Genomic DNA, 22,071 nt, shown 5'->3' with positions numbered 1-22,071 from the left:
ATCAAATGTTCTCCCCCCATCCATCCGGCTTTTTGATCCTGCTAAACATTTGTCACGTGGTGACTTCCGGTGTTTCCATGGGGCATAGGTATGGTAATTAGGTGGTCCAAAACCATCAAAACAAAAAGTCGTGAACTGCTTTTACCCCTCCCAATCCTCCCCAATCACCCTCTTTGTCCCGTTTCAGCTGTTATTCTGCCTTCAGGAATACCCCCTCTCCTCCTGAAGGACCAGCCTTTATATTCCTTCCCTCCCAGCCAGTCCTCCCTCCTATGTTCACCAAACGTCTGGCCTCTCTTTTGGCTCCATTGGTGCATAATGCTGATCAGTATTCAACCCACAGTTTTCACCGGGGTGGTGCTTCATGGGCGTTGTACTCAGGTATACCCACTGAGTTAATCAAACTCCTGGGGGACTGGCAGAGCGACTCCTTCAGAAAATATCTGCATCCATCCCTTCCCCTGAGGCGCCAAACAATGAAACAATTCATAGCCAGACTACTTTCTACGTAACAACTACTCTCACTACGATGTCTTGGATCTTTGGGGACTTTAGTCCATTAGTTTAGTTTGTAGTTTTTAGATATGTACGTTACAAGTGTTTTCAAAGTCAGCATGTTCACATTTACATAGCATTTGCATAAATTTGCATATTCCTTGTGAAAACACTGGTTTCTTAGTTCATAGTGCTTTAGTAATAAACTACCCCCTATATGGATCCAAGACATCTATATGTATGTGTGCGTTATTCTCTTTGACCTCCCAAACTGCCTGTCCCTATTGCTGTGGTGCAGTGCCCTCACAGGCCGTACCTGGATTTAATGTTCCAAGATGGCGATATCACTTAGCAGTAAGTAGATATTTAGCGCCGGCATGGCGATCCTAATAATACTTTCTATGGCACGAGATTTACGGGACTGTGCCTCGACACTGAATAGAATGTTGACAACTGCTGTAAACCGCTTTAATTTCGCGAGTCCGTGAAAATTGCGAAATATTGTAGCACTGAAAATTGTCGTAGTGTACGTCTAGTGACACGTACAGCGTCAGTTTAATAACTTCTGCGAAATTTTGTTCTCACGAATTCACAAAATCCTGCATGAAATCTCAAACATTTCTAGCTGTGAAAATTAAACGATTCACAGTATAAACTGTTACCCAGAAGCTGTTAAGCGAGAATAGCGGAATGCAAAAAGTTGTCGTCGTTGTGGGTAATTAATGTGATGCCCCCTGACACAGTCAGACATCATATCGAACTCATCATAGACTAATCATATGCGATACGCTCTCCCATTATACCAACTTGTACTCTATGATAGGGGGACCGTGCTTGGACTACAATGTACTCAAAATAATGTATCCGGACAAATTATTGTTTATCTGTGGTGAAATGTTTACATTTGTTACCCGAGCAGTCTGCTAACAGGTGGGGGTGTGTCTGGTTCTAGCAAATTGATTGGACAATGTCTACTTGTAGTCGCTGTCGGTGACGTCTATGTTTTGGTATACCGTGGCACAGTCCCTCTATGCTGGACTATTACAATTTAATGAATAAGCCATAGTTGATTTTAAAATTATTTTAGATTTGTTGTGTTATTTTGTGTTTTTTTTTTATATTGAACTTTACTCAAGCATTGTTGTTGTTATGTTCCAAATAAAATATCCTAACTAACTAACTAACTATAACTACCATTTTATTGCACATAGTTCACAATTTTGCATACTGATTTATACTTAAGTCCATTCATTAACTTTATTTCTGATAACTTTATTTTCTGATATAGCCAGATTAGAAATGTGGAATGTTAGTAGAATGAGGAATATAGTTTGTTGTTTTGGAAAATGTTTTGTCTATTAAATCAAAAGAAATGTATATATTCGAAAGCATTATTTAGAGTCAGTGAATTGTCATGCCAAAGACAAACATAGTGTGTTGTTTATAAATAAGTGCCTTCCCATGAACCTTTTCATTTTTAGTATGCATAAATTGTTATTATCTATTTGGACTCAATGTGTGTATTATAGTGGGGACAATCCTTCTGCCTTCATAAATGTTAAACATTGCAGATGTATCTTGTTTTGGTGTTATTGCAAATACATTCAGCATATACTAAACTTTTTTGTGTTTTTTGAAGGAAATCTGCTGAGATGCAGGATTGTAAGCGATCCATGTAGAGTAGGATTGATTCAATGTTATGCAGCAAAACCTGCTGTTGACATCATGAATGAAATTCTTGGTGAAACCTTATCATCCATAAAAGCTGCTGGCACATGGAAAGCAGAGCGGGTTATCACAACAAAACAGGCAGCTGCCATACAAGTGCTTGGTTCTAAGAAGAAAATTCTCAATTTCTGTGCTAACAATTATTTAGGATTGTCTGTAAGTATAACAATGATTATTAACCAGTGGTGCAGTTTTTGTATGAAATATAATGCACAGATCAGGTTCCAGGGTTTGTAGTGTTGGGAAAATGCTTTGAAAGCCTTTAGATTTTTTGAGATCTGGAAAGTCTTTGAGTTGTCTTTAAATTACAGGAAAAATAAAAAAATCTTTTGAAAAGTCTTTAAATTTCTTCATAGTTATTACCGGTAATTTTAGAAAGGCTAGTTTTCTCTGCATAGAATCTTTTTTTTATAAAGTGTTTCTACCCCAGTTCCGACAAGTGTTGGCAGCCTGAGTGATTATTGCAATACCCGCGCCTGCCCTTCTTCCATGTTGGTCTGAATTAAGGGTCAAAATGTCTTGAAAAAATGCAAGAAAGTTAGGGAAAAGGTCTGGAAAAGTCTTGGAAATCATTTGGCTCTTGATGTTATGGACCCTGGATTCAATGCATCAACATTCTTCACTTTGTCTTAGTGAAGGATGTATAAATGAGATAACATTTCATTTTTCAATAATAAATAGGGAAGACTTCCTTCATGTGATGTTATACTGCAAAGTTGGTGCGTCCTTTAAGGATTTTTTACTCTCACCTCCACTACATTATGGTTAATGTATTGTCTGTGTGTACATTAAACATATTGTGTGTGAATTTGTCAATGATCAGAGGAGATAAACCAATTCTGTTTTATATGCCACACCTGATATGTGTACCGGTATATGCCGTATGATTATGGGCCACTGTAAGTGAGAACATCATGGATGAGAAATATAATAGAATACTATCAAAATTTCAGAGCCATCCTGAAGTTATAGAAGCTTCCAAGAAAGCATTAGACAAATATGGTGCTGGTCTGAGTTCAGTTAGATTCATATGTGGTACTCAGGTGAGTATGGTGTGGTTTAACTTCAGTTAGATTCATATGTGGTACTCAGGTGAGTATTGTGTGGTTTAACTTCAGTTAGATTCATATGTGGTACTCAGGTGAGTATGAGATGGTTTGAGTTCAGTTAAATTCATATGTGGTTCTCAGGTGAGTATGAGATGGTTTGAGTTCAGTTAGATTCATATGTGGTACTCAGGTGAGTATGAGATGGTTTGAGTTCAGTTAAATTCATATGTGGTTCTCAGGTGAGTATGAGATGGTTTGAGTTCAGTTAGATTCATAAGTGGTACTCAGGTGAGTATGAGATGGTTTGAGTTCAGTTAGATTCATATGTGATACTCAGGTGAGTTTGAGATGGTTTGAGTTCAGTTAGATTCATAAGTGATACTCAGGTGAGTATGAGATGGTTTGAGTTCAGTTAGATTCATATGGTGGTACTCAGGTGAGAATTTTGTGGTTTAAGTTCAGTTAAATTCATATGTCGTATGCAGGTGAGTATGAGATGGTTTGAGTTCAGTTAGATTCATATGTGGTACTTGGGTGAGTATGGTGCTGGTCTGAGTTCAGTTAGATTCATATGGTGGTACTCAGGTGAGTATGAAATGGTTTGAGTTCAGTTAGATTCATATGTGGTACTCAGGTAAGTATGAGATGGTCTGAGTTCAGTTAGATTCATATGTGGTACTCAAGTAAGTATGAGATGGTTTGAGTTCAGTTAGATTTATAAGTGGTACTCAGGTGAGTATGGTGTGGTGTAAGTTCAGTTAGATTCATATGTGGTACTCAGGCTAGTATGAGATGGTTTGAGTTCAATTAGATTTATATGTGGTACTCAGATGAGTATGAGATGGTTTGTATTCAGTTAAATTCATATGTGGTTCTCAGGTGAGTAAGAAATGGTTTGAGTTCAGTTAGATTCATAAGTGGTACTCAGGTGAGTATAGTGTGGTTTAACTTCAGTTAGATTCATATGTGGTACTCAGGTGAGTGAAATGGTTTGAGTTCAGTTAAATTCATATGTGGTTCTCAGGTGAGTATGAGATGGTTTGAGTTCAGTTAGATTCATATGTGGTACTCAGGTGAGTATGAGATGGTTTGAGTTCAGTTAAATTAATATGCGGTTCTCAGGTGAGTATGAGATGGTTTGAGTTCAGTTAGATTCATAAGTGATACTCGGGTGAGTATGGTGCTGGTCTGAGTTCAGTTAGATTCATATGGTGGTACTCAGGTGAGTATGTTGTGGTTTAAGTTCAGTTAGATTTATATGTGGCACTCAGGTGAGTGTGAGAAAGTCTGAGTTCAGTTAGATTCATATGTGGTACTCAGGTAAATATGAGATGGTCTGAGTTCAGTTAGATTCATATGTGGTACTCAGGTGAGTATGAGATGGTTTGAGTTCAGTTAGATTTAGAAGTGGTACTCAGGTGAGTATGGTGTGGTGTAAGTTCAGTTATATTCATATGTGGTACTCAGGCTAGTATGAGATGGTTTGAGTTCAATTAGATTTATATGTGGTACTCAGATGAGTATGAGATGGTTTGAGTTCAGTTAAATTCATATGTGGTTCTCAGGTGAGTAAGAAATGGTTTGAGTTCAGTTAGATTCATAAGTGGTACTCAGGTGAGTATAGTGTGGTTTAACTTCAGTTAGATTCATATGTGGTACTCAGGTGAGTGAAATGGTTTGAGTTCAGTTAAATTCATATGTGGTTCTCAGGTGAGTATGAGATGGTTTGAGTTCAGTTAGATTCATATGTGGTACTCAGGTGAGTATGAGATGGTTTGAGTTCAGTTAAATTCATATGCGGTTCTCAGGTGAGTATGAGATGGTTTGAGTTCAGTTAGATTCATAAGTGGTACTCGGGTGAGTATGGTGCTGGTCTGAGTTCAGTTAGATTCATATGGTGGTACTCAGGTGAGTATGTTGTGGTTTAAGTTCAGTTAGATTTATATGTGGCACTCAGGTGAGTGTGAGAAAGTCTGAGTTCAGTTAGATTCATATGTGGTACTCAGGTAAATATGAGATGGTCTGAGTTCAGTTAGATTCATATGTGGTACTCAGGTGAGTATGAGATGGTTTGAGTTCAGTTAGATTTAGAAGTGGTACTCAGGTGAGTATGGTGTGGTGTAAGTTCAGTTATATTCATATGTGGTACTCAGGTGAGTATTGTGTGGTTTAACTTCAGTTAGATTCATATGTGGTACTCAGGTGAGTATGAGATGGTTTGAGTTCAGTTAAATTCATATGTGGTTCTCAGGTGAGTATGAGATGGTTTGAGTTCAGTTAGATTCATATGTGGTACTCAGGTGAGTATGAGATGGTTTGAGTTCAGTTAAATTCATATGTGGTTCTCAGGTGAGTATGAGATGGTTTGAGTTCAGTTAGATTCATAAGTGGTACTCAGGTGAGTATGAGATGGTTTGAGTTCAGTTAGATTCATATGTGGTACTCAGGTGAATATTGTGCTGATCTGAGTTCAGTTAGATTCATATGTGGTACTCAGGTGAGTGTGAGATGGTTTGAGTTCATTTAGATTTATAAGTGGTACTCAGGTGAGTATGATATGGTTTAAGTTCAGATAGATTTATATGTGGTACTCAGGTAAGTACGGTATGATTTAAATTCAGTTAGATTTATATGTGGTACTCAGGTAAGTATAGTATGGTTTAAGTTCAGTTAGATTCATATGTGGTACTCAGGTGAGTATGAGATGGTTTGAGTTCAGTTAAATTCATATGTGGTACTCAGGTGAGTATGATGTGGTTTAAGTTCAGTTAGATTTATATGTGGTACTCAGGTAAGTATGAGATGGTTTGAGTTCAGTTAGATTTATATGTGGTACTCAGGTAAGTATGAGATGGTTTAAGTTCAGTTAGATTCATACAATGTATGTGGTACTCAGGTGATTATGGTTTAAGTTCAGTTAGATTCATATGTGGTACTCAGGTGAGTATGGTGCTGGTCTGAGTTCAGTTAGATTTATATGTGGTACTCAGGTAAGTATGGTATGGTTTAAGTTCAGTTAAATTTATATGTGATACTCAGGTAAGTATGGTATGGTTTAAGTTCAGTTAAATTTATATGTGATACTCAGGTAAGTATGGTATGGTTTAAGTTCAGTTGAATTTATATGTGATACTCAGGTAAGTATGGTATGGTTTAAGTTCAGTTAAATTTATATGTGGTACTCGGGTAAGTATGGTATGTTTTAAGTTCAGTTAAATTTATATGTGATACTCAGGTAAGTATGGTATGGTTTAAGTTCAGTTAGATTTATATGTGGTACTCAGGTAAGTATGGTGCTGGTCTGAGTTCAGATAGATTTATATGTGGTACTCAGGTAAGTATGGTATGGTTTAAGTTCAGTTAAATTTATATGTGATACTCAGGTAAGTATGGTATGGTTTAAGTTCAGTTAAATTTATATGTGATACTCAGGTAAGTATGGTATGGTTTAAGTTCAGTTAAATTTATATGTGATACTCAGGCTAGTATGAGATGGTTTGAGTTCAATTAGATTTATATGTGGTACTCAGATGAGTATGAGATGGTTTGAGTTCAGTTAAATTCATATGTGGTTCTCAGGTGAGTATGAAATGGTTTGAGTTCAGTTAGATTCATAAGTGGTACTCAAGTGAGTATGGTGTGGTTTAACTTCAGTTAGATTCATATGTGGTACTCAGGTGAGTATTGTGTGGTTTAACTTCAGTTAGATTTATATGTGGTACTCAGGTGAGTATGAGATGGTTTGAGTTCAGTTAAATTCATATGTGGTTCTCAGGTGAGTATGAGATGGTTTGAGTTCAGTTAGATTCATATGTGGTACTCAGGTGAGTATGAGATGGTTTGAGTTCAGTTAAATTCATATGTGGTTCTCAGGTGAGTATGAGATGGTTTGAGTTCAGTTAGATTCATAAGTGGTACTCAGGTGAGTATGAGATGGTTTGAGTTCAGTTAGATTCATATGTGGTACTCAGGTGAATATTGTGCTGATCTGAGTTCAGTTAGATTCATATGTGGTACTCAGGTGAGTGTGAGATGGTTTGAGTTCATTTAGATTTATAAGTGGTACTCAGGTGAGTATGGTATGGTTTAAGTTCAGATAGATTTATATGTGGTACTCAGGTAAGTACGGTATGATTTAAATTCAGTTAGATTTATATGTGGTACTCAGGTAAGTATAGTATGGTTTAAGTTCAGTTAGATTCATATGTGGTACTCAGGTGAGTATGAGATGGTTTGAGTTCAGTTAAATTCATATGTGGTACTCAGGTGAGTATGATGTGGTTTAAGTTCAGTTAGATTTATATGTGGTACTCAGGTAAGTATGAGATGGTTTGAGTTCAGTTAGATTTATATGTGGTACTCAGGTAAGTATGAGATGGTTTAAGTTCAGTTAGATTCATACAATGTATGTGGTACTCAGGTGATTATGGTTTAAGTTCAGTTAGATTCATATGTGGTACTCAGGTGAGTATGGTGCTGGTCTGAGTTCAGTTAGATTTATATGTGGTACTCAGGTAAGTATGGTATGGTTTAAGTTCAGTTAAATTTATATGTGATACTCAGGTAAGTATGGTATGGTTTAAGTTCAGTTAAATTTATATGTGATACTCAGGTAAGTATGGTATGGTTTAAGTTCAGTTGAATTTATATGTGATACTCAGGTAAGTATGGTATGGTTTAAGTTCAGTTAAATTTATATGTGGTACTCGGGTAAGTATGGTATGTTTTAAGTTCAGTTAAATTTATATGTGATACTCAGGTAAGTATGGTATGGTTTAAGTTCAGTTAGATTTATATGTGGTACTCAGGTAAGTATGGTGCTGGTCTGAGTTCAGTTAGATTTATATGTGGTACTCAGGTAAGTATGGTATGGTTTAAGTTCAGTTAAATTTATATGTGATACTCAGGTAAGTATGGTATGGTTTAAGTTCAGTTAAATTTATATGTGATACTCAGGTAAGTATGGTATGGTTTAAGTTCAGTTAAATTTATATGTGATACTCAGGTAAGTATGGTATGGTTTAAGTTCAGTTAAATTTATATGTGGTACTCAGGTAAGTATGGTATGTTTTAAGTTCAGTTAAATTTATATGTGATACTCAGGTAAGTATGGTATGGTTTAAGTTCAGTTAGATTTATATGTGGTACTCAGGTAAGTATGGTATGTTTTAAGTTCAGTTAAATTTATATGTGGTACACATGTGAGTATGAGATGGTTTGCGTTCAGTTAGATTCATATGTGGTACTGAGGTAAGTATGGTGTGGTTTAAGTTCATTTAAATTTATATGTGGTACACAGGTGAGTATGAGATGGTTTGTGTTCAGTTAGATTCATATGTGGTACTGAGGTGAGTATGGTATAGTTTAAGTTCAGTTAAATTTATATTTGGTACTCAGGTGAGTATGAGATGGTTTGCGTTCAGTTAGATTCATATGTGGTACTCAATAAGTATGGTGCTGGTCTGAGTTCAGTTAGATTCATATGTGGTACTCAGGTGAGTATGGTGCCGGTCTGAGTTCAGTTAGATTCATATGTGGTGAGTATGGTATTATTTGAGTGCAGTTAGATTCATACAATGTATGTGGTATTTAGGTGAGTATGCCACGCTGGTCTGATTTGAGTTAGATTCTTATGTGAATTTTTATATGAATATGGAGGTATGTATGGGGGTCTAAAAACTAACTCTGCGACGCGATTGTGCGACTCGCCGAATGTCGATTATTGCACTCTGAGACAGGATCGCAGTGTCACTCTACGAAGAGCACGATTCCCATTGGTTGGTTGGTCGAAAAGCGCGAATCTCAATGGTCGATCGATGTAAGGGTACACAGCATGCCTTATAAAAATGTTCAGTTTTAAATGGTTATTTCGCGGACTGTTCGCGAACTACGGTAAACAAGTATTTATCGACGATATGCCGCACGGTTCGGTAATCAGCAAGTATTTAACATTGATTTATTAACTTATAAAACATCCCCTGGAGGGGATGAAAGGGGTTACAAAACACATGCACGTTGGTGTTGGCTACATTATTACGGTGTAACATCAGGGAACTGGTAACATTAACGCCATCTTAATGTTGTAAGGCATCGTCCGCAACTATGCTCATTAGCATAGGCGGCAGCTTTAAAGCGAGTAGAGCGTAAAGTACGTTTCACACGATGTTACGTGTTTTTTTTTTGTCATTAGCAAGTATAATTTGTTATGACTATATTCATCGCTTTGAATTCCCAAATAAAGCATGTAGCGGGTCAAACTGTTTCTAGGCAATCAATATCGTTTTATTAAGAATATTAGGAGAGAAAAAACGTAAAGCTGTGTGAATGGATTGCAACTACTGCTAAAGATAGAAAACTAAAACGGCAGTGCCAACGGAAAATTAGATGGGTGCACGCTCTCTGCATAAACGGAAATGATGGCTTTGTTTATTTGGCCGATGTTGACGAGCAACAGATTTCCCGTACTCACTTCCTCGTCTGATCACCGGCTCTCAATGGTCTCACGTATCTGTGTCGTCATCGGTTAAGTAGTTGAAATTCTTTTGCGTTGATGCGAATATTTAGTCCCTCGTCTGTCATTGGCGTCTTTGCTTTCTTTCTTTTCATCGTCATTGTGTTAGTAAGATGGTATTATTAAAATAGAATATAGACATAGAAAATAAAACGATTTCTCAAACGAAGTCTTGATAGATAATAATGCTAACAATGGAATTTAGATAAATATGCATTGTTTGCAACAGGAAGCTTGTCACCCGTTCTATCAGAATCGTCAACCGGTAGTATACATATACATGTACATACACATGTATTATAAACATTATGCAAATATTAACGAAACGGTAGTAGTGTTAGCGTTTGAGCACTGGTCTTTCCGAAATTTCGAAAAGCTGGGATGAAGAATCAAGGTACAAAGTAACCGTTTTATCAATTATTGAGAAATCAAGAGAAAAAAGAAAATTTCCCTTCCCGCTACATTAAGATCAATATGGCGTTCATTTAAAAAAATAAACCATAATTTTCAGTAATACTGACTTCGAAAATTATGATACAAAAATAATTACATTCATACCACAAACCAACGCCATTTTTGTTTACTTTTCACAACTGTTTACTATTTCGATTGTAGACCACAAGTTTTGAATCCGTTTATGATCTAAACGAAGACAGACGATTGCAAACAACTGCTGTCATGGCAAAAAATTGGCACATCGTGAATGATTTTTTTTTCACTGCATGCATTATTTTCCTTGATGCACTCAACAATGTCAAAGCAGACGTGCAAAATTCGTTGCAGAACGCGTGAAAAGTACTTGCGTTCCACTCGCTTTGAAGCTGCCGCCTATGCTAATGAGCATAGTCGTCAGACGAAGCCTTACAACTCCAAGATGGCGATAACGATACACCGTAAATAGGCAGTCAAAACCAACGTGCATGTTACACTATTTATTTTTTCTAACCAGTGGTGTTATTTGTTTGTTCCCACAATTTGTCTTCCATGTGCTTGCCGATCAGTGCCGCATGTCGTCGGTACATAGTGTTTACACACTTTTTTTACCGTACCATTTTTACCATTGAAAACAAAATTTTTTATAAGGCATGTGGTGAACATCGACCATTGTGATTCGCGCTGTTGAACCAAGCAACCAATAGGAATCGTGCTCTTCGTAGAGTGACACTGCGATCCTATCGCAGAGTGCAATAATTGACATTTGACATTAGACATTAGACCCCATGCATACATGGAATATGGGATTGTCTAACTTCAAATAGATTTTTATGTGGTACTCAGGTAAGTATGAATTGTAATGTATACTGCACAGTTTTCTCATTTCCAATGGTTTTAGATAACCACTTTGAAACATATACTTTATTTCTAAACAGGATATTCACAAAGAGCTTGAAAGCAAGATTGCCAAGTTCCATAATCGTGATGACGCAATTCTATATGCTAGCTGCTTTGATGCTAATGCTGGAATATTTGAAGCATTACTAACACCAGAAGATGCAGTATTTTCTGATGAACTCAACCATGCTTCTATCATCGATGGTGTAAGATTATGTAAAGCACAGAAGGACAGATATAAACATAGAGACATGGCAGGTAACATTTCTTGCACAAATCCCTCTTTACAATTACTACAGTTGACTTGTTTTTCCCCATCCCACCAGTTTCTTGCTTCCATCCCTCCCTGCACTGTATTGTTCACACCATACCCATCCTTACATTTCCCACTATACCATTCATATATATTTTCTTTTCCATCCTGTCTTGTTCCTATCCCATGCCACTGTTATTTATTTATTTATTTATTTATTTATTTATTTATTTATTTATTCAATCACTTAACATCCATTGGAATGGATGATAAAATATATACAGTGAACAAACTGTTGTGCCCCTGTTGTTCAGCCTACTTATACCCACCCGTTCTGTCATGCCATTATTTTGTCTTGTCTCTGTCCTGTAGTGCTCAATCACATCGTTGTGTTCATATCCTATGACCCTTTCCTGTTGAATCTTGTGTCTTACTGTGTTGTTCACCTCAATGTTTTTCCTATCCCACCTTATTATATCCCCTACCTCTTCTTTCCTCACCCTGATGTGTCAACCCCACCCATCCTGTCATATATGTCCCAACCAAACTGTGCTATCCCTGTTCACCCCATTTTTTCCCCATCATGTCGTCTCTCTACCCCACCCTCTCAAGTCCTAAGCACTTTTTGTTTGTCTTACGTACCCCTACCCACCCTATCTTTTAACGGGCGGCAGGCATCGTGCAGCATCCTGTCGATATGGGACTCATAGCGACGTATACAACGCATGTAAAATACATTGTTTATTTACATGAAATTCGAACATGCCCTGTGCGACAGCCCCCGCGCTTTAACCACCCCAAGGCATATAAGTACTGTAAAATACTTTATTTTTGCTTGGAATTATTTTTTCGCTGATGGAATGATGCAATGAAAATAAAATCCAGTGAATATACCTTTTTTCCTATATTTCACATTCAACTTATTAAAAATCAGTGAAAATAAATTCCATACAAAGCACCCAAAAGGTCTTTTCAACGAAAATTAATTCCAGCAAAAAATAAAGTATTTTACAATAGCCAAAGAGTACTAATATTTCACAGCCTGGATTTCTACCAAACGTATGTAAGATAACCAATTAAACATTTGATTTCTCATAGATCTTGAAAAAAAGCTGGCTGCTTCTAATGCTAGAATGAAACTGATTGCTACTGATGGTGCTTTTAGTATGGATGGCAACTATGCCCCATTAAAGTTAGTTTATTACACTGCTCTTATGTTGTAATTGCACATGTAGATTAAGTGGTGCATAGCTTAGACTCTTGGCTGTGAAACTGTTGACTAAACAGTTCCTTAAACGTGTCCTGCTTTGGCAAACTTAAATAAATCTTCATTGTATATTGAGATTGTTCACAAAAATTAGCACTTAGCAGTCCCATCTCTAGGTTCTTGTGATCCGCTCCGCTAGTATTGCCCTTATAATCACTTTTGTTGGCGATCCGCTCCGCTAGTATTGCCCTTATAATCACTTTTGTATGGTTTTTGTATTCTTTCGTCCCAAATATATCTCTTCATACAAATTTTGGAGTAAGAATCTTGGATGTATTTTGTTCTAATTTTGTATTGATACCATACAAAATGTAGTTTTTACTGGATTGACCCGTGCTAGCGCTAGCCTAAATTGTTATTTACATTTGACTTCAGTGGTTAAATCAGTGGTGTTAGTGAACCTCTGTAGAAGTCTCTCTCCAATTAAGAACTGCAGACTAGACAATGCTGCAATTTTGAGTTTCGCCAACGAAAATTGGCACACCAATCACACATTGTGTGATGCATTCACGAGTACTGTTGTAAACAGAAACCTCATGTTTTCCGTGTTAGTCTGTTCAGACCACAAGAGTAGCTCAATGATAATACTGTAACAGTATACAAACATAACAATTAATGCAGCTGTACCAATCATCTATAACCAGAAGCACTTTCAGCCAACCAACTTGTCTGACTTACATGTACCATGGCAACACCCAAAAACAAAAAAATTTTTTTTTAGCAGATTGCTAATTAGCATTCTGGCTTGTATAATTATGAGTTAGTTTCATCTGTACGCAATAATTAATGATATTCCCTGAATACCGTATCGTTTGATAAAAAAATGTTCTTGATTTGTTTTCTGTGTACTGTTGACTCGTCAAATGATGTACCATATCAGATAGTAATATTTCACAATTGTGAATGATATGCAGCATAGTCATTTGATGAAATAAAATATAATAATTGGACTGAATTGACACAAATTATCAGGGATAATGACATTTGTACTTATAATGAAGTAGAAATATTGTAACTACAAAAGTAGAAAATTGTGTAGTGAATAATTGTTTCTAAACCTTTCAACTTTTCAGGGAAATATGTGATTTAGGAGATAAGTACGGTGCTTTGGTTTTTGTTGATGAGTGTCATGCAACAGGTTTCCTTGGTAACACTGGAAGGGGAACTGATGAATTTCTGAATGTATTTGGAAGACCACAGATAATTAATTCAACACTTGGCAAAGCATTAGGTGGAGCAGCAGGTATAATTTCTTTATGGTGTGTCAAAATTACTGGAAACTTTTGTTTTATGTCAACAACATAAAAATGAATAGTTTTGTGTGCCTGTTGTCATGGACATTATATTTCCTTTGATTTTGCGTGGTGTTTTTTTTTTCAAATATCATACTGGCTAGTCAGGTGTACAATAATTGTGTTTTTATTTGCAGGTGGTTATACATGTGGTCCTCAGTCTCTTATTGATCTCTTGAGACAAAAATCACGGCCTTATCTCTTTTCTAATTCTGTTCCACCACCAGTTGTAGCAGGTGCATCTAAGGTAAGCATTTATAGTGACTGGTCATGTGTCTTGCAGTGACTGGTCATGTGTCTTGCAGTGACTGGTCATGTGTCTTGCATTGACTGGTCATGTGTCTTGCATTGACTGGTCATGTGTCTAGTAGTGACTGGTCATGTGTCTTGCAGTGACTGGTCATGTGTCTTGTAGTGACTGGTCATGTGTCTTGTAGTGACTGGTCATGAGTCTTATATTGTGACTGGTCATGTGCCTTATATTGTGACTGGTCATGTGTCTTTTATTGTGACTGGTCATGTGTCTTGCATTGACTGGCCATGTGTCTTGTAGTGACTGGTCATGTGTCTTGCATTGACTGGTCATGTGTCTTGCATTGACTAGTCATGTGTCTTGCATTGACTGGTCATGTGTCTAGTAGTGACTGGTCATGTGTCTTGCAGTGACTGGTCATGTGTCTTGTAGTGACTGGTCATGTGTCTTGTAGTGACTGGTCATGTGTCTTGTAGTGACTGGTCATGAGTCTTATATTGTGACTGGTCATGTGTCTTTTATTGTGACTGGTCATGTGTCTTGCAGTGACTGGCCATGTGTCTTGTAGTGACTGGTCATGTGTCTTGCAGTGACTGGCCATGTGTCTTGTTGTGACTGGTCATGTGTCTTGCAGTGACTGGTCATGTGTCTTGCAGTGACTGATCATGTGTCTTGCAGTGACTGGTCATGTGTCTTGCAGTGACTGGTCATGTGTCTTGCAGTGACTGGTCATGTGTCTTGTGTTGACTGGTCAAGTGTCTTGTGTTGACTGGTCATGTGTCTTGTGTTGACTGGTCATGTGTCTTCTAGTGCTAGGTAAGTGTATAGTTTGTGAAGGCGTGTGAAGGTACTAAGTGATTACATTGCATATCAACAGAATAATTTTCTTCCCATTGCCAGGTTTTTGATTTACTCATGAATGATAGTTCATTGGTTGAAAAAGTAGCATCCAAGACAAAACGATTTCGAGAGAAAATGACAGCTGCTGGATTTACACTGTGGGTATGTAATTAAAATATATTTGTGACATTTATTAACGAAACAGTGTATAGCATATGGTGATAGAATACATAATTGGATGAATATGTCACTGAGCGAGATTTTGTTGGAACTGAGAGATTCACAAGTCTTGTTTTTACCCCTGAAATATATGTCATCACATGTACTGTTCCTAATACCCATGATAACATAGATCAGTTGAACAATTACGAGGGATAATGGAACACTACTTGAGGGAAAAAACAGGATTGTGCTTCTCTTGCTTTCAAAGAGTTCTCTGCGGTCATTTGGATCTAGGATCTATTTTGAGTATTATGTGTAATGCACTGAACATCCAAGTTATGATCTGATCTGCTACAGCAAGTTACCGTTCTTCCCCGAGTATAAGCCCAGGGCATGAACATGTAAAATCGGGAAAAATAAGGGGTGGGCTTATACTCGAGAACCACCTCAGAAAAAATAAATTTTTGGTGCGTTTAAAACTGTAACCATCTTCCCAACCTCGAAACATTATCCAAATTACATTTTCCCTTCACAGCGCCGGTCACGGAAGAATATTACGTCTTTTTGAGGAAAAAGGCAAAACGTGTCGTCATTTTTTACAATGAAGAAACAAACATGTTCATAAAAATACAAACATGTTATTATAATACGATTTACATACCGTCTGAATTAACGGTACAAAAATGGGTAGGGTCTGTAGAAAACGGTCGAAGGCAAGATCGTACACAAACTCTTGATACAAAGCTATTTCCACCATGCTGTGTCATACAGTTGAAGTTTCCCGATTATTGACGAAGTATTTTTTTCAATGCGGAAGTGAATTACCGCGATGTTAAAATGCAATCTGTTAACACTGATTTTGACAAAAAACGGTGACGTTTTTCCATAAAAGTTGTTGATTCGCAATTTTGGAAAGGTAAATTGAGGGTGAGGGAAGTATTCACACCTTTCACGGCCGCCAACAAGTCAAGTCAAAGAATAGTTTGCTCGTTCACACCCGTTCACGATAATCTCAACAGGCAAGATTATTCAGAAAATGAAAACAATGATCAGTGACCAGGTTTCAACCAGGTTTCACGACTTGACGATCACGTTTTTGTCGTTTGGAAAACTACTACTCGATAGAAATATGGATTTTTTCAGTATTGCAACATCGGTGTTCATCCTGAGTAAAAACAGAATTAATTTGAGTTTTCTTTTAAAAACTGGAACCAAATTACAGAACCAATCATGATTTTTATGCAATGAAATACACTTTTTACATGCATATTTTAATAAATGTCGTCTCACCCGGAAAAAACACCCTCTGCCTATACTCGGGGATGCCCTCAACTCGTTAAATGTCCAAAAACTGAGGGGTGGGCTTATACTATGGGAAGTACGGTAAGCTTCTTGTGCATTTTTTTTTGGACATTATGAAATGAAATATCCTGAAGTTCAAAAAGCAATAAATTCTTATTTAAATCTAGACACCCTCAATTGACGTTAGTTGGATAAACTGCATTACTCTACTTGTATGGCATGGCGTGTAAACTGCATGAATGTCCTCAATGGGGTGTTTATTGTATCTCTGATTGGTTTGCAGGGAGAAGGACATCCAATCTGTCCAATCATGTTGGGAGATGCAGCCTTGGCTACCAAATTTGCTGATGAAATGTTGAAACATGATATATATGTGATTGGATTCAGCTTTCCTGTGGTTCCCAAAGGTGAGCTGCTAATATTAAATGAATATCCTACATTTTTATCTATTACACTTATTCCATTAATGAGATGTCATGTCAAAAGACATCGGTCGAATTGCACGGTCCCGTGTCTTCGACCTCTACACGATACCGTGCAGGATCGCATAGGCTAATTGTGCTAGCAGTGAGATCTGATTGGGCGCGCCTCGAAACAAGGCACCCAATCAGCTTGGACGTACCAACTTATACAATAAAATTGCACTTCCTGTTTTTGTTGCTATGAAGACATCCTTCCCACACAAAACTGCGTCGAGTGCCTGTACCTGATGAGGCTTAAGGACACCAACACCGAAAACTTCACGATTCATGGGCGCTGCCATTTTGTTTAAAATGAAACGCCAAAGAGGGATTGGACAATGATTAGCCGCAACTGACTACTGGAGGCGCTGTTAGAATATGCATATTTGATGGTCGTTCTGTCAAGGTTCGTTTAGAGGCTTGGCCGAATAAACTTAGACCTTGGCTTGCGAAGATGGTCAAAAGACCAACACATATAATACATGTACATGAAGCTGACTTAGCATACATTCCTCACCATTGATAGAATCTTATACCTGTTGTTTTCAAAAGTAAGCAGATGCATTGCTAAGTATTATCTTGCCATGTTATTGAATCAGGACAAATACATTTTACTATTACTAATACCCCCCCCCCCCCTTTGGTATCTTGTACATCTTGATCTAAAAATGTTCGACCACTATGGCCATTCATTTTTCTGGAAAATCATATTTGTTTTATGAATTATTCTTACATGTATCTTCAAATATGAAGAAATACTTCAACAGAAAAAATGGATGTTTCCTACAATGCTCAGTGTTAAACCAATTAGTTTTTAGTCCCCGTTCGAAAGAAGTCCGAAAACGGGGACTTATAATTCGATCTCCGTTCGTCCGTACGTCCGTCCGGAGTCGTATTTCAGAATCCTTTGGACAGATTTCGTTCATTCTTTGCATGTGCCTAGTACTTTATGTGGGACAGCGATTCGATTCAAAATGGCTGACTGGCAGCCATCTTGTTTTTTTGAAAATGTTGTATTTTGTACATGCTTTGTCAGTTTTCATTCAAACTTGGTACATAGATTATACATGTTAGGATACATGTCCATGACAATTTGTTTCAAAATCGGATCAAGGATGGTCATCTGACTTTTTGGCCTTACTGCTATATTTCCATGATTTATGTACCATTTTCATTCGTATTTGGCACATACATCATACATGTTACTTTGTTTCATAATCAGATCAAAGATGGCTGAATAATGGCCGTTTTAATTTTGGGCCATATTACTATATCTCTGTCACCATGTATCATTTTCATTGATATTTAGTATGTCATAAATGAATACATGTCAATTAAATTTGCAATTTGATCAAATATGGCCAACTGGCGGCCATCTTGTTTGTTTAAAATGTGATAACTTGGACATGCTTTCGCTTGTGATTTATGTTTTTCTCTGCTATACATGTATCTTAAACCAGAAGGGTCGTCGCGCAACACGTGTTCGACTTTGATGTAAATAAACAATCTGTTGTATATACCACTTGGGACTTAAGTTTCAAGAACACGTTCGCGAGAACCCCTCCACTTTAATATGACGAGCACAAAGACTACTTTCAAAAATTTAACGGGGATTGTGTCATTTTCAATGACTTGTAAGAATAGTTATTTATATAACTTATTTCCATGATGTCCCACTTGTATATTTCATCGTATATTAAACAACAGTAGCACCCCCCTAACAATTAAGTACAATCGTTAGGGGAGATTAAGATCATTGCCTGCTGAAAGCTTTCACACACCTGCCATAATCAGTGGAAAATGTGTTAAAATATTAGCAGCTAACTCTTTTATTTTATTATTTCAGGCAAAGCACGAATTAGAGTACAGATTTCTGCAGCTCATTCAGATGCAGAGATTGACCAAGCTGTGGAAGCATTTACACTTGTTGGAAAACAGCTTGGAGTAATCTAGTAATAAAGTTTGAAACTGACAGTATCTTCCCATTTGGAAGAACCTGCACCTATTGACATGTAAGATTAACAATATATATATTTGAATTGATAGTACCGTATACGCCATGTGACAAGACATACAGAATGCATGTGTACAGCTCTGACGATACTTTGAAATAATACCTAAAACAATGAATGTAAGTCTCTCAAATGTATGACTTCTTCAAATCTGTATCACATTGTATGATAATAAAACAAGCAACCGAGAATGAAATGAAAATGTGACCTTTATTCTGTTAAAGCCATAACCGTGGTTTACATCATGAATTTACATTAAGTTGTTAAGGCAGCTATGGACAAAGAAATGACATCCGAAATACAGTATAGGACATACAATACATATGTTTGAGTTCCATAATCTAAAGATCTATGAACAAAACCAGGTATAAGGCACAAAATAACCACAAAACCAGTGATAAAATGAGTTTTCCTCTGGAATGTACAAAAAAATAAATACCCAACATAACCCACAGTAAAATGGAATGTTCCATATTACATGCAATCTGTATTTTCAAATAAAAAAACAAAATTTAACCTGTACAAATAAGGCACTATTGTCACTGGATATAGAATAAATATTATTGGTCGTGTGACTTGAGTTTCTTGACTGAAGGTAAATATATAAAGATACATATAATGATGGTATTTACATAGTTTTTTAAGGCACTATAAGTATGTTAATAAGGCACATATGGTGATATGCATATATATTCGGAAGACAGAAATGTGTATATATATTCAAGCCTAGTAAAATGCCAATCAGGCTTTATGCAATGTAGGCTTGTATAAAATCACTTATTTCTGGCTAAAAAAATCTAGCTAGTGTGTTGGATTTACTCTAAGGTCAGTGAATGGTGCAAACACTAATAGAAATAAATCTAATTACTAAATGTACAATATTTGTTTGATATAGATTGTGTAAAGTTAAAAAAAAAAATTGGCAAAAATTAGCAAAACACTCAATAACCCTGGACGATTAGAAATCCAATTTTTTATAATATTATGAACACTAAAATATGCAAAAAATAATAATCGCATCTAGACCTGGTAAAGCATTGCTACAGGCAGAACCTGTACAAAATTAAATTGAAAGTAAAGTTCTGTATAAAAAAAAAACGAAAAACTTTCTTACTTTTACGGTATCCTACATACTAGTGTATACTGTAAATGCGTTAATTATTCACTGGGTTTTAATTTTGCTATTTTCATTGATAAGTAAAATCCACTGAATTAAATCCACATGAACATGTGAAATAACAATAAAACTCATTGTTTCCCTGCCAATTTCGTGAACTTAAACTCAGTGAAATTGCTCAAATAGTGAAATTAAATCCAGTGAAAATAAATGGTTTTACAGTAAGCTATCAGCAATCAAGCAGCACATTTCTTGGCTGTATTCTATTTATACTGATACATATCTGATACGCTATATTTGCTCCATTACAAGTGCTTATGTAAATGACGGATGATTCTACAATCAAATAAAAACATTTTCTAGATCCAGTATTCAATAAAAGCAATTTCTGGTTTATGTGTGCTTTTATTGGAAATGTACTTGTAATAAAACAAACACAGGATCGGAACACATAAAGAGCATTAAGTTCCTATTTCTGATTGAGTTTCAGTGAATGTGACTTCTCTGTATCTGATTGAGTTTTCCATAGATTTGGAATTCTGAATGATTGTATTGTCAATGTAGTAAACCAAGAGAAGTACTAAATAGAGTATGTACACTCCATGCTTATTGCACTAAACAACGCTTGAAAATCGACAATAAAACTACACTAATTAATGATATGTACAGTAAAATCAATATGTAAATATTGACAACCAATAATTCATATTTTATATATTAAACAACAAAACACACAAGTATGGTACCTTTACCTGCAAGATACCTATAATTTAATTTAATTGAATATAATATAATAAAATGGAAATTATGTGATAAAAACTAAGATAGTGACCAGGAGAAGATTGATGGTAAACCTGGTTGCTAACTTTTTCCCAAGTGATACACAATCTCATTCAAAGGTATTCTAACAAAAAATACGGGCATAATACACATTTTTCTGCAAATAAGAGTATTAGCCATGCAATAGTTTTAAAATAGTATATATCTGGGCTGGAAATTACTTCACAAATAAAATAAACTAGATTTTTGTATTTTTGATACAATGAAATAATGATGACTCTGGATATTTATTATCTACTCATAATTTTAAATTTGAAGAAAACTTGTTACTGTAAAATACTTTATTTTCGCTGAAGGAATGATTAAGTGAAAATAAAAGCCAGCGAATATACCTTTTTTCCTATACTCGGCAAAATTCATTGAAAATAAATTTCATACAAAACACACAAAATTTGTTTTCAGCGAAATTTGATTGCAGCTGAAATAAAGCATTTTACAGTACTTGGAATGTTACACCTGAACCATCAAATGAAAATTGGTGACTTGTACATTACCACTGACAAGGATCTTTTTTTCCCAAACAACTGTAAAAATAAAATGCTTATTGCAGATATAACAAAATTGTAACTAGGTAGATGTCACACAATCAATGCAGCTGTGTTTTGTAGTCCAGAAGAGGCATATGCAGGTTATTTTGTTATTTGTTCAACTATAAATGATTTCTGAATATTTTGAATTTCTAGTTGTGACCCAACTTAGGGGGAGAGACTTTAAACGGTAAATAAGATTATAGTTTTCATGTCGTATCAATTCTGAATGATATGTCAGTGGCTGGCAATTAGATACATTTATCAAGAGGAAAAAATTCAATGTTTTACTTATGATTTTACACCATAATATGACAGCATTGTTTTCGCGAGTCTATTAATCTAGATTACAACAACCTTTCTTCTTGTCTTCTGATTGTCCCAACTGAAGGACCTTTTGCAGTTCTCTATCTTCTTTCTCTTGTAGTTTTCTTGATAATGCTTGAATACTTTCATCTACATTATAGCTAGATTTTGCACTGGCCTCATAGAATAACGTTTCATATTCCTTTAAGTGGGGGGAAAAAACAATTAATATGATGCCATCTTAAATTTATTATGCTATAAAAAGTGAATATTTAAAACATTCCAATTCATGTGTATACAAGGCCTACTGAGTTGACCACAACT

General features: G+C 36.1%; 2 protein-coding genes across 6 annotated transcripts in view; one reads left to right on the top strand and one right to left on the bottom strand.

Moving 5' to 3' along the window:
• The first annotated feature begins 824 nt into the window (after positions 1-824).
• On the top strand, positions 825-19,159 carry LOC100376961 (2-amino-3-ketobutyrate coenzyme A ligase, mitochondrial-like). The gene is made up of 10 exons (XM_085501250.1): positions 825-849; positions 2,135-2,379; positions 3,177-3,266; positions 11,154-11,373; positions 12,467-12,560; positions 13,709-13,878; positions 14,065-14,174; positions 15,081-15,182; positions 16,768-16,891; positions 18,792-19,159. The coding sequence occupies exons 1-10, from the start codon at positions 831-833 to the stop codon at positions 18,896-18,898; spliced, it is 1,281 nt and encodes a 426-aa protein (XP_085357376.1). The 5' UTR covers positions 825-830; the 3' UTR covers positions 18,899-19,159.
• The window catches only part of LOC100377113 (EF-hand calcium-binding domain-containing protein 4B-like), a 57,749-nt gene continuing 54,826 nt past the window's right edge, over positions 19,149-22,071 (bottom strand). For all 5 annotated transcript variants that reach the window (XM_085501248.1, XM_078007525.2, XM_085501247.1 and 2 more), the window contains one exon: positions 19,149-21,949. In XM_085501248.1, coding sequence (XP_085357374.1) covers positions 21,779-21,949 — 171 coding nt within the window. In that variant the 3' untranslated portion in view covers positions 19,149-21,778. The remainder of the gene's footprint in view (positions 21,950-22,071) is intronic.

This window comes from Saccoglossus kowalevskii, chromosome 7, assembly GCF_978046115.1.
Source record: "Saccoglossus kowalevskii chromosome 7, keSacKowa6.1, whole genome shotgun sequence".
NCBI lineage: Eukaryota > Metazoa > Hemichordata > Enteropneusta > Harrimaniidae > Saccoglossus > Saccoglossus kowalevskii.
The sequence above is the reverse complement of the archived record's forward strand: the minus strand, read 5'-3'. Positions and strand labels throughout refer to the sequence as shown.

Excerpts from the sequence above, each read along its gene's own strand:
- LOC100376961 (XM_085501250.1), top strand. Across the intron at positions 15,183-16,767 it reads CTGCTGGATTTACACTGTGG|GGAGAAGGACATCCAATCTG; the intron begins GTATGTAATTAA and ends ATTGGTTTGCAG. Across the intron at positions 16,892-18,791 it reads CTTTCCTGTGGTTCCCAAAG|GCAAAGCACGAATTAGAGTA; the intron begins GTGAGCTGCTAA and ends TTATTATTTCAG.